The following is a 15,367-nucleotide window of genomic DNA, read 5'->3' on the forward strand; positions in this document are numbered from 1 at the left end:
GGTGCCTCACACCCTCTTCCACAGCACCTCCCATGCTGGCTGGTCCCTGCCCCTAAGTGTGGCCCTGACCTGTGAGCCCCTCAGGGACACAGCCCACGTCTGCTTCACCCTCTGACCACGAGCCCACAGAGTGGACTGAATGTGGCCTCAACTGAAGTTACGTCATGAGCCACTGGCCGAGAAGGAGTGTGTGGAGGGTGTGCCCCTCCCAGGATCCGGCGCTCCCATTAGGACGGTGTGAACAATGCGCCCACCCAGCAGGACGCTGTGGACCCTCAGTCAGGGAAGGGCTGTGCCAAGACGTGGGACATGGCCAGCTAATGGGGTTCCCACCCCCTGGCTCCAGGAGCTGGTGAAACTCCACAGCGATGGCTTCTAACCCCATGTCACCAAGAAAGGTGCCCTCAGCCGTCCAGACCACAGCCCCCAGGCCTCTGCAGATGGACAATCTCCTGCCTTCACTGGGTTGGTCTTGGGGGCGTGGCCTCTGTCTGCCCTGCTGAACTGCCTGCCCCATGTAGCAGTGGGGACCATGTGCCAGGGGCAGAGCTGGGGCCGGGCACTGGGCACTCAGGTCTCCAAAACCTCAGGGGCTGCTCTGAGAGTTTTCTGCACAGGCACCCTGCAGCAGCCCATTAAAGGCCACCCCCGCCCCCCCAGGGAGCTTGGGGAAGGGCAGCCAGGGCCTTGGTCTGGTAGAGGTGGGGGCAGGGCAGGGGCGGGCCTCCAGACTCTGCCCATCTCACTCTTGCCCACCAGGGACACCAGCCTGGGCCACATGCCAGCTAGGGGAATGGCATAGCAACCCCCCAAATTCATGTCCGCTCAGAGCCTCGGCAAGTGACTTTGTTTGGAAGTAGGGCCTTTACAGATGTGGTTAAGGAAACAATGGAGAGGAGGTCACCCTGGGTTGTCCAAGTGGGCCCTAAATCCAATGAGAGTGTCCATATAAGAGACGGAACAGGGCCAGGCGCAGTGGCTCACACCTGTAATCCAAGCACTTTGGGAGGCCGAGGCGGGCAGATCACCTGAGGTTAGGAGTTCAAGACCAGACTGGGCAACACGGTGAAGCCCCATCTCAATACAGAAATTAGCTGGGCACAGTAGCACACGCCTGTAATCCCAGCTATTCGGGAGGCTGAGGCAGGAGAATTGCTTGAACCCGGAAGGCAGAGGTTGTGGTGAGCAGAGATCAGGCCACTGCACTCCAGCCTCGGCGACAGAGCAAGACTCCGTCTCAAAACAAAGAGATGGAAGAGAAGACTCAGGCTCAGAGGAGACCTGGTGAAGACAGGCAGGGGCTGGAGGGATGCGGCCACAGCGGAGGAACACTGGGAGCTGAGGAATGCTGCGAGAGCCAGGAAGTCTCCTCCCCTGGTGCCTAGAGGGAGTGCAGCCCTGCCAACCAGCACCTCGATTTTGGACTTGGGGCCCCAGAGCTGAGAGAGAACAGGTGTCCTTTGCTCTAAGGCCCCACCTGCGGCACTTGTCTGTGGCGGCAGTCAGCTGCTTTCCACCCACCTCACTGTGCAGCGGGGTCCTGAGGAAGCTGGAGGGCAGGGGCAGGCCTGGTACTCTGTGATGGGGCTAGGGCCCCAGCACCAACCCAGGAAGGGCTGGATTCAGTGCTTATGGAAAGTTCCAAAGCCCCACCCTACACCCACCTCCCACTGCTGTGATGAGCACCGTGCTCTTTAGAAAGGACCCTGTCCTGAGGGTCACCGTGATGCCACCACCCTCGGCCTTCTCCAAGGGCTCAGACCATGCTTGTGCCCCACAGGTGCACAGGGTCGGGGCAGTGAGGAGTTGGGGGGGGACAAAGTGCATTGCACCCACTATGTAGATGAGGAGGCCAAGGCTCAGCAGAAGCGTGGGTCAGCCAGGGCCCCACCGACCATCCAAGACAAGGCTGGGAGGAGAATTGGCCACTGGCGGCATCATCAGAGCCCTTTCCTGTGGCTGTCCTCTCTGTCCCCTGCCCACCCGTGGGGACCATTACCAGCCTTCTTGTTTTCCCACCTCCTGTCTCCCCAGGGGCCAGTCCTGTCTGCCTCCATTTCCCTTCTGCCTTTCCATCACTTGTGAGTCACCAGACACCTCCAAGTCCCACACTAAGTCAGCCCTGGGGTTCACACAGCACCCTAGAGCTAAATCAGACACAACCCTGGTCCCTGAGTTGGTCAGTGTCACTGCCCCAGGGCCCTGCAATGGCACCTATAGCCCAACAACACCCTACCCGGCCATCCCGGCCCTGGTTTCCCCACACTGCATACCACGACATACCATGACCTTGGTTCCCCATGCCTTTACCAGTGCTATTCCCTCTGCCTGGAGTGCTCTTCCCTGCATCTCTGCTGTGTACACTTCCCCACAAGCAGGGACCCGAGCTTAAGCCTCCAGAGCCACTCATCCAGGTCTGCTGCTCACTCTGAGCCTCACTCTCCTTATCTTTAAAATGGGGACAGTGAGAGTTTCTTCCCCGGGGGTGTGGGAAAGGCTCTGCTCAGAACCTAAGCAGCTGCAGAGGCTCAAGGATGGTGGTGGTTCCTACGAGGGCTCAGCCTTGCCTTCTCCTCCTCCAGGGAGTCCTCCCAGATGCCTCCAGGTAGGTGAACCACACTTTCCTCTGGACTCTCAAGGTTCGTAGGCCTCCATTAGGGCATGGACTGTGATCTGCCTGTACCTGGAGACTAGTGCTCACATGCTGTCTGTGAGTTCCTCGGATGCAAAGCCTGTGTCACTCATTCCTTCATCCATCCATCTATTCACCCATCCACCCACCCACCCATCCTTCCATTCATCCATCCACCTACCAATCCATTATCCATCCATCCATCTTTCCATCCACCTACCCATCCTTCCACTCATTCATCCACCCACTGATCCATCCTTTCATTCATCCGTCTACTTATCCTTCCACCCACTCAACCATCTACCCACTCATCTATCTACCCATCCATCTATCCTCCCTTCCACTCTTCTATACATCCACCCACCAATACTTCCGTCCATCCATCCCTCCATCCATTCATGCATCCCTCCACCTACCCATACATCCATCCACCCACCCATCCTTCCATTCATCCATCTACTCATCTGTCCTTCCATCCACCCACTCATCCATCCACCCACCTGCCCATCCTTCCATCCACTTATACATCCACCCACCCACCCAGCCATCCATCTATCCATCCAACAATAACTTAATAACCACCTGCATGATAACCTCCACATCTACAAGAGAAAGTCAAACCCCTGGCCTGGGGTTCAAGATCTCTTCTGTGCCAGGCCCTACTTGCTTCCCAAGCCCTGTGGCCATCAAAGCTTCACTCTGACACTCTCCTACACACCCAGGCCCTCACCGTCCTGGGTGTGACCCCTGAACCCTCATGTGGACCCAGTTCCCATAGCCAGGGCCCTGATTCCTCTCTGCCCCGTGCCCAGCCTAGCACCTGGCACAGAAAAGGGCAGTGAGTGACCAGTGGCCTCAGCTATGGTCCCTGGGCCCGAGGGATTCTTCAGCTCCTCTTTGCCTGGAATAGCAAGTCTGTCCCACACCTGAGGAGCCCCCTAGGCTCTGCTGCCCTGGGTGCAGCCCCCAGGCCTCGGAGCCGGAGCCGGCTGGGCGTTCCACTTGGCTGGCCACCCTATCTCAGGCCATCTTGCCGCCGTGCGGCTGCTTCTCCCAGCCCAGTATCTGGGGCCCTCATCTCCAGTGGGCGGGGCCCGGCTTGCTCCGACTTCTTCCCCAGTGTGTCCCTGCCTGAATTTCCTCCATTGCCACCCACCACACTCCGTCCCGCCCCATGCAGGAGCGGCCTGCTCCCCAGCAGCCCCCGGCTCACAGCTTCCACCTTCCTCAGGCTGCTCCTGCCTCCTGGGGGCATCCCTTCCTTGCTGAGCAAAAAGGCTGCCTCTGCCAGGAAGTCTTTCCTGGTGTGCCGATGTGACCTCTGGGACCAGGAACGCCAAGGGCAGGGACATGGGCTGTGGCCTGGGACCTTCCCCCACCGGGTCCCCAGCCAAGCCCAGCTCACACCCTGCATGGAAATGGAGTCCCCATCTTCCCTGGGGGCTGTGAGCATCGCGTTGGCATTCAGAGCCTCGGCTCTCACATCTCTGGTTGGGGACAGCCTCCTCCAGGTGCTGGGAGGCTCAGAGCCATGCACCTGGAGGACCCAGACGGCCCCACCCCCTGCACACCTAAGGAGACTCAACTGCTTCTGCTAGAAGAGGAGCCTGAGGCTCCGAGAGGTCAGCGGGTGATACAGCGGTCCCAGCTACGGCCCCCACCAGCCGCACCCACACCCTACCTTCCTGCCGGCCTCATTGTTATGCAGGTTCATGAGGCGCCGCGCGTTCTTCTTGATCTCCCGAGCGTCCACGAAGCGCCGGGAGAAGTCGATGCCGTAACGCACGTCGGCAGAGCAGCCGCCCCACTTCCAGCCCTCGGCTTGGTTGTAGTAGCCCTGCTTCTCGCGGTCGCAGCCGCAGTTGCTCAGGTTGCCTTGGCTGCAGGCAGCGGTGACGGCGTGCGCTACGCCAGCCGCGGTGATGGCGTACGTGAAGGCAGCCTCACGGCTCCCTGCGGGGACAGACAGGTGCAGAAGGTGAGACCCCAGGCCCTGGGCCAGGTGGGCTCAGGGGACAGGGTGCCGGGCCTCGATCCACCTGCTGTTGGCTGGCTGTGTGACCCTGGGCTCATCGCTTGCCCCCTCTGAGCCTCTGACTCACCAAAGCGGGGCTGATGGGAGCCACCTCTCAGGGCTATGGTGGGGGCAGCGCCTGGTATACAGCAGGCCCCAGTGCACCCTGCGACTGCCCTCCAGCATGCAGTGCTGCCGACAGCTTCTCTCCCTGTTCCCAAGACTGGGCAGTAGAGGCCCAGTTTCTCCAGCCCTGAGAGTGACTGGTGGGGACCTATGGAGGGGGATGGGTGTCCATGCCTCTGCTCCTCCCCTCTGCCAGCCTCCCAGGAGCCCCTCCTCATGAACAGGCATTTGCACTGACCCCCGTGGGGACCAGGCATGCATGGCTGATGGAAGCTGGGGCCACGGGGAGCATGGGGGGCCTCGTCCCCACCCCCAGCCAGGAACCCAGGCAGAAGTCACACAGGTCAGAAGCTCTTTGTTGCCATCTCCCTCTCGGTCCACCCACCTTCAGTCCATCTCCAGATCCTCGGCCCCTTTTCCTCACTTCCTCCTAATACCCCTGCCTGACCCAGGGGCCCCAGAACTGCCTGGACTTGGGCAGCAGTCCTCCCTGCTGCTTCATCCCCCCAGCCACCAGCTGGTTCCCTCCAAGGGCAGTCTGGCCAGGTCCCTCGCTGGCACCTTCACTGCTCCCCTCTGCCGGTAGAGCCAAGCCCACGGCTGAGCTGGGAGGGGAGGGTCCCAGGTCAATGCCTACTGGCTGCCTCAGCCCTCTCTCCCCATCCTCTGCCCAGAACAGTGACTCAGTCCTTCCAGGCGCTGCTCACATCCCCTGGGGATTATGTGGTCTTTTTGGTGGCATTCCCTCCCACTTCATACCCAAATCCCAAGGACCTTCCAAAGCCCGGGTCTGAGGACTCCCTGTCCAGGCAGCCTTCCCAGACCCCCCCGCCAGAAGGGAGCACTTGGTACCTGACCCTTCAGTTCCTGATTTGACCCAGATCCGGACACCCTCTCCCTGGTGAGCCTTACCAGCGGGGACTTCCATATGGGTCCAAAGACCCGAGATGGGCAGATTCAGCTCTCATTTCCTCTTTGTTTCCCCCAGCTCCAGGCCAGGCCCTGTGCATCCTTCCATCCTGGCTCTGGACTCTTGGGTCCCTCTCAACCTGCCCCTGGCTGAGTCCATGTCATTTCTATGTCCCCAGCGCCTGGTCCATGTGGACACCGAGCAGGCTCAACCATGCCAGCTGGAGGACCAAGAGCCAAACTCCAGTGAGTGGGAACCTCCCTGCCCATCTCAGCAACAGGAAGAACAGGGACAGTGCTCAGCCCAGGAGAGGGCAGCTGGAGACTCACACTGCTGGCATGGTGCAGTCCCCTGCCCAGCACCCACGAGCACCTGCACAGCCCTCAGTTGCCCACTGCTGTGCCTGTTATTGGGGCTGAGGTGACAGCCCGCAGATAGAGAGGCAAGTCAGGTCTGTTCTATGAACAACCATTGAGCACCAACGGCATGCCCAGCTTTGTGCTAGGGGCTGTGTGCATGCTCTGGGGCCACTTCCTTGCCCGCAGCCTGCTGGGGGCTCAGCCAGGTGGGGGTCCCTCTTCCCCTAGGGTATCTTCCATCAGGGTGAGGACTGGGATAGGGCCCACCAGCCTTAGGAGAAGACCTTGGTAGGCTGTCTGTCTGCCGTCATGGAGGGAGCCACAGCTTCCCAGGAACTTCCTTCCTGAGAAGAACTAAGGGGAGGATGGTGTCCAGCATCCCTCCCTCCCCAGCAAGGTCTGAGACTGCAATGATCAGCCTCCTCTGAGCTGCAGGCAGCACGGCCCCTGCCTTCGAAGGGCCTCATCCTGCCAGCCTCTCCTCTTCTGGCCACTGCCTACCCACACTGCCCGCTCCCTGCCTGGGCCAGGGCCAGGAGGATATAGGAACCCACTTCCCCGAGTCTAAATTAGGTCAAGATGATGCGAAGGGAAGCCCATGCATGAGGTGTGAAGTGGGGTATTAAACGCCCCATTCTGTCTGCATTCCCCAAGCACAACAGGGCCTGCTGGCAAGAAAGCCTCAGAAATCTCATGGGGGTAGGGGGAGGGGGCAATAAACCAAGAGGGGGATCCTAGTAAAGGGTGGAGAAGGGCCACAGAGGGGTCATGGCACCTCAAAGGATTCACTGACCTACCTCCGTGGAGTAGAGTCAAGGAAGGCTTCCTGGAGGAGGTTACGTCTTAAGTAGGTACAATCTTAACAAGGAGCATGGATTCGCTTGCTGTGTGTGTGTGGTGTATGTGTGGCTGTGACAGGCGTGCACTCCCGGCGTGGGCACACAGAGGCAAAGATGCTGAGCTGTGGAAGGGTTTGGTGAGGTCAAGAGTGGCCACAGAGGAGGGGGAGAATGTCTCGCAAGCAGGTGGCACTTTCTGTCCAGGTGCCAGGGCCAGCTGCTGGGGAGGGCTGGATGTCAGGGCACTTGTCTGGCCACACAGGCGTGGATTCCGGAACATTCAGAGGCCGGTCGGCACCAGCAACAGCGTAGCCCACCCTCAGGGCTCTCCACATGCGCCGGGCGCACACCCAGCCCTCATATGCGCTCCCATTTCACCTGGACGTTAGGATGAGGCACGTCCAACCATGATTCCCGGTTTACAGAGGAGGAAGCAGAGGCACAGAGAGTGGCTGGAGCAAGATTCAAACCCAGGGAATGAATTCAAAGACCAGGAAGGCTGACGGAGGAGCAAAGTGCCTGGGGTCGGGGGCCCTGGAAGGTCCTTCTGACCCCAGCTTGGCCTCTCTGAGGCTAAGGTGACCTGGGGCAGGAGGAGAGGGGGGATGTGGGCTATGCAGCCCCCAGGGAAGATGCTGCCTGTGGACAGTCTGTGGACCTGGGGGAAAGGCGCAGCTGCAGGCAGGCTCTGGGTAGGAGCTCTAGGGACCTGGCTCTGGAGTGGGCATGTGTCACCCGATGGAGGGGGTCTAGGAACCCCAAATGATTGTGCGGGCCCAGCCGGTGGACCTTGAGGACAGATGTGGATGTCCCCTCAGAGGTCCTGGAACAACAGCCTGTGACCCTCCTCTTCCTGCCCCATGGGAAGGCTGCAGAGCGGGTCAGGGGAAGCCACTGTCCTGAAGTCCCTGAGCAGGCTGGCAGGTCCACGGCTGGGTTTGCACCCTTGGAGGACGCTTCCCACAAGCCTCCCTTCCAGCCTCCCGCAAGCGCCTGCTCTCACCTGGCTATGCCTGCCCCAGGCTCAGACTCAGTTACTCACCGGTTACTCATCGCCTGCCGCTCCTGCTAATTCCTTTTTTATTTGCTTTTAATGAGCCAAACCCTCTGGTCTCTCGTCATGGAGACAAGGGGGAGGTGAGCTACAGAGAGTCGTAGTTTTGGCAGAATCAGTAAGAACGACCTTAGGTCCGGCGAGAGTCGCTGCCGTGGACTGCAGGCTCCCGTGCGCCCGGCACGTTGCCTGTGTTGTCTGGTTTAATTCTCACAACAGCCCACGGGGGAGGGCCCGTTACCCCATGTTACAGACCTAGACGCCCACTCCGAGGGCTTTGTCATGGTGTGCCTCGGTGTGTAGTGGGAAGGGCAGAAGGGCTGCAGGCTTCCCCCGTGTCCCTCCCCAAGTCCCTCCTGGGGCCGTGACTGGGCACCTTGCCAGTCCGCGCACACGCCATGCTTCCTCCAGGCTGACAGCGAGCCAGTGCTTAGACTTAGAAGCCGGTCCTCTGCAGTGGGTGCAGACAGCCTGGACCCATGTGCCTTGCTCAGCAGCTGTCGGTGGCCCCCAAGGCCTCTGAGACAACTTCCAGTGCCTTGGCCTGGCCCCCAAGGCCCCGGAGGCCTGACCCCACCGCTCCTCGCCCACCACTGCCTGCAGCCCAGCGTGGCCTGCCTGCAGGTTGGGCAGCCACATCTGGTGCACAGTAACTACTCCTGAATAAAGGACCTGCTGGCTTCCTGCCGCCTGCCCTGGGGGACAGCAGTCCCCTCCCTTCCTGGAATACCTGCCCACCCTCCCACATATCCACGCACTCCTCAGGCTCTGGACGCAGGGAGGGAGGCTCCCTCCTCCCCGAATGCCCTCTGTAGTGGGCACACCCTCCTCTGGGCTCTCACTGGGTGCCCCTCAGGCTGCAGGAGTGCTGCGCAGGATCCACATCTGATTCTTTTCTGTACCTCCCACCCATCGCTGTTTCCCAAATCCCATGCATGAGCAGGTCTGGACTGGGCACCTCCCCCACACCACCTTATCTCCAAGACAGCCCCATTCTGATCAGACCCATTTCACAGATGGGAAAACCGAGCCTTCAAAGCGGGAAGGGATTTGCAATAGGCCCATGGCAGTGACCAAAGCCATCTGAGCTCAGCAGCTGCCCTAGATGTGTGTGGTGATGGGGAAGCTGGATGAGGGCAGCATGGATGCTCTGTTTGGGGCCAGCAGGTGTCCTGCTGGTACACTTGGGTCTCGGGGGGCCTAGGGGCCTCTCTGAAGACCCACAGCCTACCCAAGCACAGGTCTGTACCCCCAGATTCTAGAGCCAGCAGCAGCATCCAGCAGTATCCCTAGAAAATGCCAGAGCAGACTATATTCTGGCCACCCCTCACCCCACAGCCCTCAAGAGCACTGGGTGGGTTTCTGAGTAATGGTCCTGAAGGTTCCAGCCCTGCGGCAGGATTCACTGTTTCCAGTGCAGGCTATCTCTGGTGCCTCGGCAAGTTACCAGCCCTCTCTGAGCCTGTGTTCCCATTTGATACATGGAACTCAAAATCCTCACCTTGCTGCACAGCCCTAGCTGCCAGCTCTGAGAGCAAACAGGACGAATGGGCATGGTACCCACATCACCAAGATGGTGGGCAGTCCAGGGCCGGCTACGGGTGGACCAGACACAGCAAAGGACTCCAGGACAGACCGAGGTGTCTGTCTGTGCTCCATGCAGACTGGGCTGGAAACAGCCTCTTCCCCAAGGCCAGCCCCATGGGCCCTGCCCAGCTGTCCCCTCAAATCCAGAGTATCAGAGTCCTCAGAGACATGTGGGTAAATGGAGGCTGCTGGGTCAGAAATTGCCTGGCCATGCAAGGGCCATCCAGCTCTGCTCCCTTTTCCGTAAGTTATTTGAACTCAAGCCCTCAAAGGACCCCCTGGCTGGGCCCAGGACAGGCTCAGAGGGAGGAGACGCAGCCCCCTGCCCTGCCTCTGCAGTGCCAGCCAGACCCTGATGTCCAGGGAAGGGGGTGTGTGCTGGGGCAGAGCTGCGCCCTCATCCACAGTCATCTCACTCTGACCATGAGGAGGATGGTGGGGACCCTGGCAGATCTTTGTGAGCAGCTTCTAGAAAGAGCAGATGTGTGTCCTGAACAAAGCCAGGGCTTGGGCAGGATGAGGCTTCCCCCTCTTCTCCTCAGGGCAAAGCTGGGGGCTGAGTCCACCCTCCCAGCCGCAGCTGCCACTCCTCGCCATCCACTCAAGCTCCCTGCCACTTCCTAGCGTCCACAGGGGCCGGTGCACTTTTGTTAGAAAGCCATGGTTGAGCTCCTAATGACCTGATTAACTGCATGGAGGAGGAGGTGGGAGAGGTACTTGGTGCCCTCCTAGGAGGAGAGCCAGGAGTCTGCAGCCTCAGTGCTGGGAAGGCCCTTGGGGACCATCCAGTGCGGCTCCTCCATCCCCAGCAAGGAGCCTGAGGCCCAGAGATGGGCAGCGTGCTCCCCAGGGTCACACAGCAGCTTAGGAAATGGGGGATCCAGGACATGAGGTTCTCAAGTGACTGAGGTGAGGGCAAAGGTCTGGGGGCCACACATGCTCCTGGAGCCTTCTGGAAGCAAGGGGGAGGCTCAGAGTCTGACACCCTGCCTTCAAGTCCAGACCCTGAAATTGGCCAGCTGAGTGACCTCAGACTGGTGAAGGGGCCTTTCTGTGTCCCTGTCTCCCTACCTGCAAAATGAGAGAATTGCTCCAATCTGGCCAGAAGGGCACACACAGTCCTGGGGGCAGGCTGACCTGAGCTTCATGCCTGTAGGTGTGACACATGACACATTTGGGATCTTTGTGGGCAGACACACATTTGGGCATCCCTGGGCAGCAGGTGTGCACCTCTGCACGTGTCCCTGGGCGTACACCTGGGCTGACCCTTGGAGGCAGTGCCCGCCAGCGGCCATGTGAACCTGTGCTCATGGGTCTGTGCTTCCGGCCCACACAGTTCAATTCTCCTCCCGTACTTGCCCCTCTTTTTAAAAAATGACATTTTTGTCCGGGCACAGCGGCTCACGCCTATAATCCCAGCAGCACTTTGGAAGGCTGAAGCAGGTGGATCACCTGAGGTCAGGAGTTCCAGCCCAGCCTGGCCAACATGGTGAAACCCCAGCTCTACTAAAAATACAAAATTAGCCAGGCATGGTGGCAGGCACCTGTAATCCCAGCTACTTGGGAGGTTGAGGTAGGAGAATCGCTTGAACCTGGGAGATGGAAGTTGCAGTGAGCCAAGACCGCGCCATTGCACTCCAGCCTGGGCAATAGAGCGAGACTCCGTCTAAAAAAAAAAATGACATTTTCTACAACTCAATAATAAAATGGTTAACAACTCAATTAGAAAGGACAAAGACTAACGGGTGAATGGATAAAGAAAAGGTGGTATAGACACACAATGGAGTATTACTCAGCCATGAAAAAGAATGAAACCCTGTCATCCCTGCAGTGGCATGCAGGTCATCATGTGAAGTACAAGAAGCCAGGCACAGAGAGACAAATATCACATGTTCTCACTCACATGGAGGAGCTAAAAAAGTTGAAGTTATTGAGGTAGAGAGTGGAATGACAGACACCAGCGCCTGGGGAGGGTGTTGGAGGATAAAGAAAGGTGGGTTAAGAGGTACAAAGATGGCTGGGTGTGGTGGCTCACACCTGTAATCCCAGCACTTTGGGAGGCCGAGGCGGATAGATCACCTGAGGTCAGGAGTTCAAGACCAGCCTGACCAACATGGTGAAATCCCGTCTCTACTACAAATACAAAAATTAGCCAGGCGTGGTGGGGTGCGCCTGTAATACCAGCTACTTGGGAGGCTGAGGCAGGAGAATCGCTTGAACCTGGGAGAGGGGAGGTTGCAGTGAACCAAGATCTCACCACTGCACTCCAGCCTGGGCAACAAAGCAAGAATCTGTCTTGAAAAAAAAAAGAGAGGTACAAATACACACAGGTGGAAGGAGTGAGGTGTAGTGTCTGACAGCATGGTGGGGTGACTACAGTTAAGAACGACATGTTGTGTATTTCAGAACAGCCAGAAGAGAGAACTGGAAATGTTCCCAACACACAGAAATGATAAATATTCTAAAGGAAGGAAATCTTAAATACCCTGACTTGATTGTTACACATTGTATACATGTATCAACATATCACATGGACCCCGTAAATATGTGTAATATTACGTATTAATTTCCATTCAAAAAATAAAAGCTAAAAAATAGTAGGCCAAGGACCTGAACAGACATTTGTCCAAAGAAGGTATAAAAACATCCAATAAGCAGACAAAAGATTCTCAGGATCATTAGCTGTCAAGGAAATGCAAATCCAACCCACAGTGAGATGCCACTTCACACGCACTAGGAATAAAAGGCAAAAAAGATTGACAATACCAAGTGTTGGTGAGGATGTGGAGAAATGGGGACCCCTGTATGCTGGTGGCAGTGTGAGATGCTGGTGGCAGTGTGAGATGCTGGTGGCAGTGTGAGATGCTGCAGCCACTGTGGCAAAGTTGGGCAGCTCCTCAAAAACTTAAATGTAGGGTCACCATGTGACCCAGCACTGCCACTCCTATGCATACACTTCAGAGAAATGAAACAGGCGCCCACTTATATATTGTGCAGAAGTATTCATAGTATCCTTATTTGTAACAGCCCAAGGTAGAAACAACCCAGATGTCCATCAATGGACGAAAGGATAAGGAAAATGTGTTCTATCCATACGGCAGAATATTACTCAGCCTTAAAAAGGAATGAAGTATTGATACATGCTACAGTGTGGATAAAACTCAAACATATCGGCTGGGCACAGTGGCTCACGCCTGTAGTCCCAACACTTGGGGAAGCTGAGATGGGCGGATGCCTTAAGCCCAGGAGTTTGAGACCAGCCTGGGCAACATGGCAAAACCCTGTCTCTACAAACACACACACACACACACACACACATACACGCAAATAGCCAGGTGTGGTGGTGCACGTGCCTGTGGTCCCAGCTCCTCAAGAGGCTGAGGCAGGAGGGTCACTTGGGCCCAGGAGGTCAAGGTTGTAGTGAGCCATGTTCGCACCACTGCACTCCAGCCTGGGCAACAAAGTGAGACCCTATCTCAACCCCCACCTCAAAAAACCCCAAAACATGCCAAGTGAAATAAGCTAGACACCAAAGGCCGCATATAGTGTGATTCCATTTCTATGAAATGCCCAGAGGAGCAGGAGTTGGAGAGACAGACAGCACCTGAGTGTTGCCAGGGGCGAGAGGACTGGGACTGGTTAAGCCACAGGGTTTCTTTCCGGGGTGATGAAAATGTTCTAAAATCAACTGCAGTGACAGCTACACAACTCTGGATATACTAAAGACCGTGGGCTTGTACACATTAAATGGATGAATTGTGAAGTATGTGGATTAGATCTCACTGAAGCTGTGATGGACACATAGGGCCAATGGATGGCTTTCAGAGGGTTTCATACCCGTGTCCTACTCAATTTAAACCCTCCCTGAGGCCCCATGGGTATGAACTAAGACCCCCCATTTCACAATTAGGACACTGGGCTCAGGAGAGGCAGGCGACTGGCCCAAGGTGACACAGCAGGCGAGACACCGAGCTGGGATCTGACCGGGACTCCAGAGTTTGTGCTCAGTCCACTCCACACCCACCGGGACAGGGAAAGCTGCAAAGTCTGCCTTGTGCCTCACTGACCTGGGCGCCACGCTTGCCTGTGCCAGCCTCTTGACACTCTACACACGCGCGACACTGCCTGTAACACTCACGTTATTGCCACCTGTGTGTCCCCGGCACCAAGTACAGCCTCCCTCCTGGCCGGACCTCCCAGAATCCCAGGGGTGAGGCTCTCAGCCTCCCATCCATCAAGTAGTTGCCCAAGGTCAAGTGCAAGGCCGAGCACACAGCAGGGCAGAACCAACACACTGAACCCGGGGAGCAGACAGGCTGGGAGCGGCTCACAGACAGTGCCGCCAGAGGCCAGGGGTCAGAGCCACAGAGGAGCCGGCAGGGTAGGGTGGCTGGAGGGACTGGGGTGCAGGGTAGCCAATGAGTGCTCCTCTCAGGAAGGGATGCTGAAGGTGGGTCCCAAAGGATGGGAGAGGTGAGGAACACAGAGGTTCAGGGAACAGTGCTCCAGGCGGAGGGAACAGCAATGCAAAGACCCTGAGGTGAGAATGAGCTGAGCATGAGTGGTTTGTCCCAGCAGAGATCAGTGATGATGAAGTCGGGGACGGCCCTTGGGGGCTGTACCATGTTGCCCTCGGAGAAGACCTTGGACTTTGTTCTGAAAAGATGGAAGCCCCCGGAAGGTGTCACTTTGACTTACATTGAAAGGGACCCTCCACCCCACCCACCGGGAGGCCTGTGCAAGGGTTTGGGTAAGAAATGCTGATGACCCGCCAGGTAGAGGAGGTGAAAAGCTGCCAGGTCTCAGAGTCTCAGGGTAGAGCTAACGGGATTAGCAAGTGGATCGGGTGAGGGGGTTTAGGGAGGAAAGAGTGCAGAAGGGCCGGGCGCAGTGGCTCATGCCTGTAATCCCGGCACCTTGGGAGGCTAAGGCGGGCGGATCACCTGAGATCAGGGGTTTGAGACCAGCCTGGCCAACATGGCGAAACCCCGTCTGTACTAAAAATACAAAAATTAGTCTGGTGTGGTGGCAGGGGCCTGTAATCCCAGCTACTCGGGAAGCTGAGCCAGCAGAATCACTTGAACCCAGGAGGTGAAGGTTGCAGTGAGCTGAGATCACGTCAGTGCACTCCAGCCTGGGTGACACTCCAGCCTTTGTCTCAAAAAAAAAAAAAAAAAAAAAAAAGAGTGCAGACTCTTCTGCAGTGAGGACCCCAATGCAGTGAGGGCAGCTGGTGGGGGGCTGTTACCAGGAAGCTGGACAGGATCAAGTGGAAAGAGTTGCCTCGGCCACGGGTGGCTTAAGGTGCCCAGGGATGGCAGGAGAGAGGCGAGGGGCAGGTGGGAACTCAAGCCTGGCCCCGCGAAGATGTCCCAGCATTGCCCAGCCCCCACCTCCTGGGGCCAACCCCCCATGGAACTGGGGCTTGTGCTCCGTGACCCTGGCCAAGGCCCTCACTCCTCGAGCCTCAGCTTCCCATTACCATGGGATGACGCCTGGTGTCGTGGGTTCTTTAAAATCCCTTTAGCAGGGAGCTTTTGTGAGATAGACTTTCCTGAAGAATAGGTCAGGGGAGGACTGCTGGGGCTGAGGTAGGGTAGGGATGCAGGGTGGGGTGGGGTCCCTGAGGCCTGGCTGGGGAGGGGTCCCTGGGACACGGCTGGCTGGGGAGCTCCTTGGTTTTCTGAGCCCCCGTCTGCCCCCTACTCCACCTGATTCCCAGGCCCTTCACAGCCTAGAGCTGGATGGGGGAATATTGTCCCCCCCTCCCCAGTTTACTCGTGTAGAGATTGAGACCAAGGGAGGTGAGGAGACACCCCTGGACCACATCCACAGCTCCTGGTGTT

The 15,367-nt window shown here is 57.7% G+C and overlaps 1 protein-coding gene across 3 annotated transcripts in view; it reads right to left on the reverse strand.

The window, feature by feature from the left end:
* The window catches only part of WNT7B (Wnt family member 7B), a 55,888-nt gene that overhangs the window by 5,665 nt on the left and 34,856 nt on the right, over window positions 1-15,367 (reverse strand). For all 3 annotated transcript variants that reach the window (XM_055106040.2, XM_034951722.3, XM_055106041.2), the window contains exon 3: window positions 4,314-4,585. In XM_055106040.2, the coding sequence (XP_054962015.1) occupies window positions 4,314-4,585 (272 nt within the window). The remainder of the gene's footprint in view (window positions 1-4,313; window positions 4,586-15,367) is intronic.

Source organism: Pan paniscus, chromosome 23 (genome assembly GCF_029289425.2).
Source record: "Pan paniscus chromosome 23, NHGRI_mPanPan1-v2.0_pri, whole genome shotgun sequence".
Classification (NCBI taxonomy): Eukaryota; Metazoa; Chordata; class Mammalia; order Primates; family Hominidae; genus Pan; species Pan paniscus.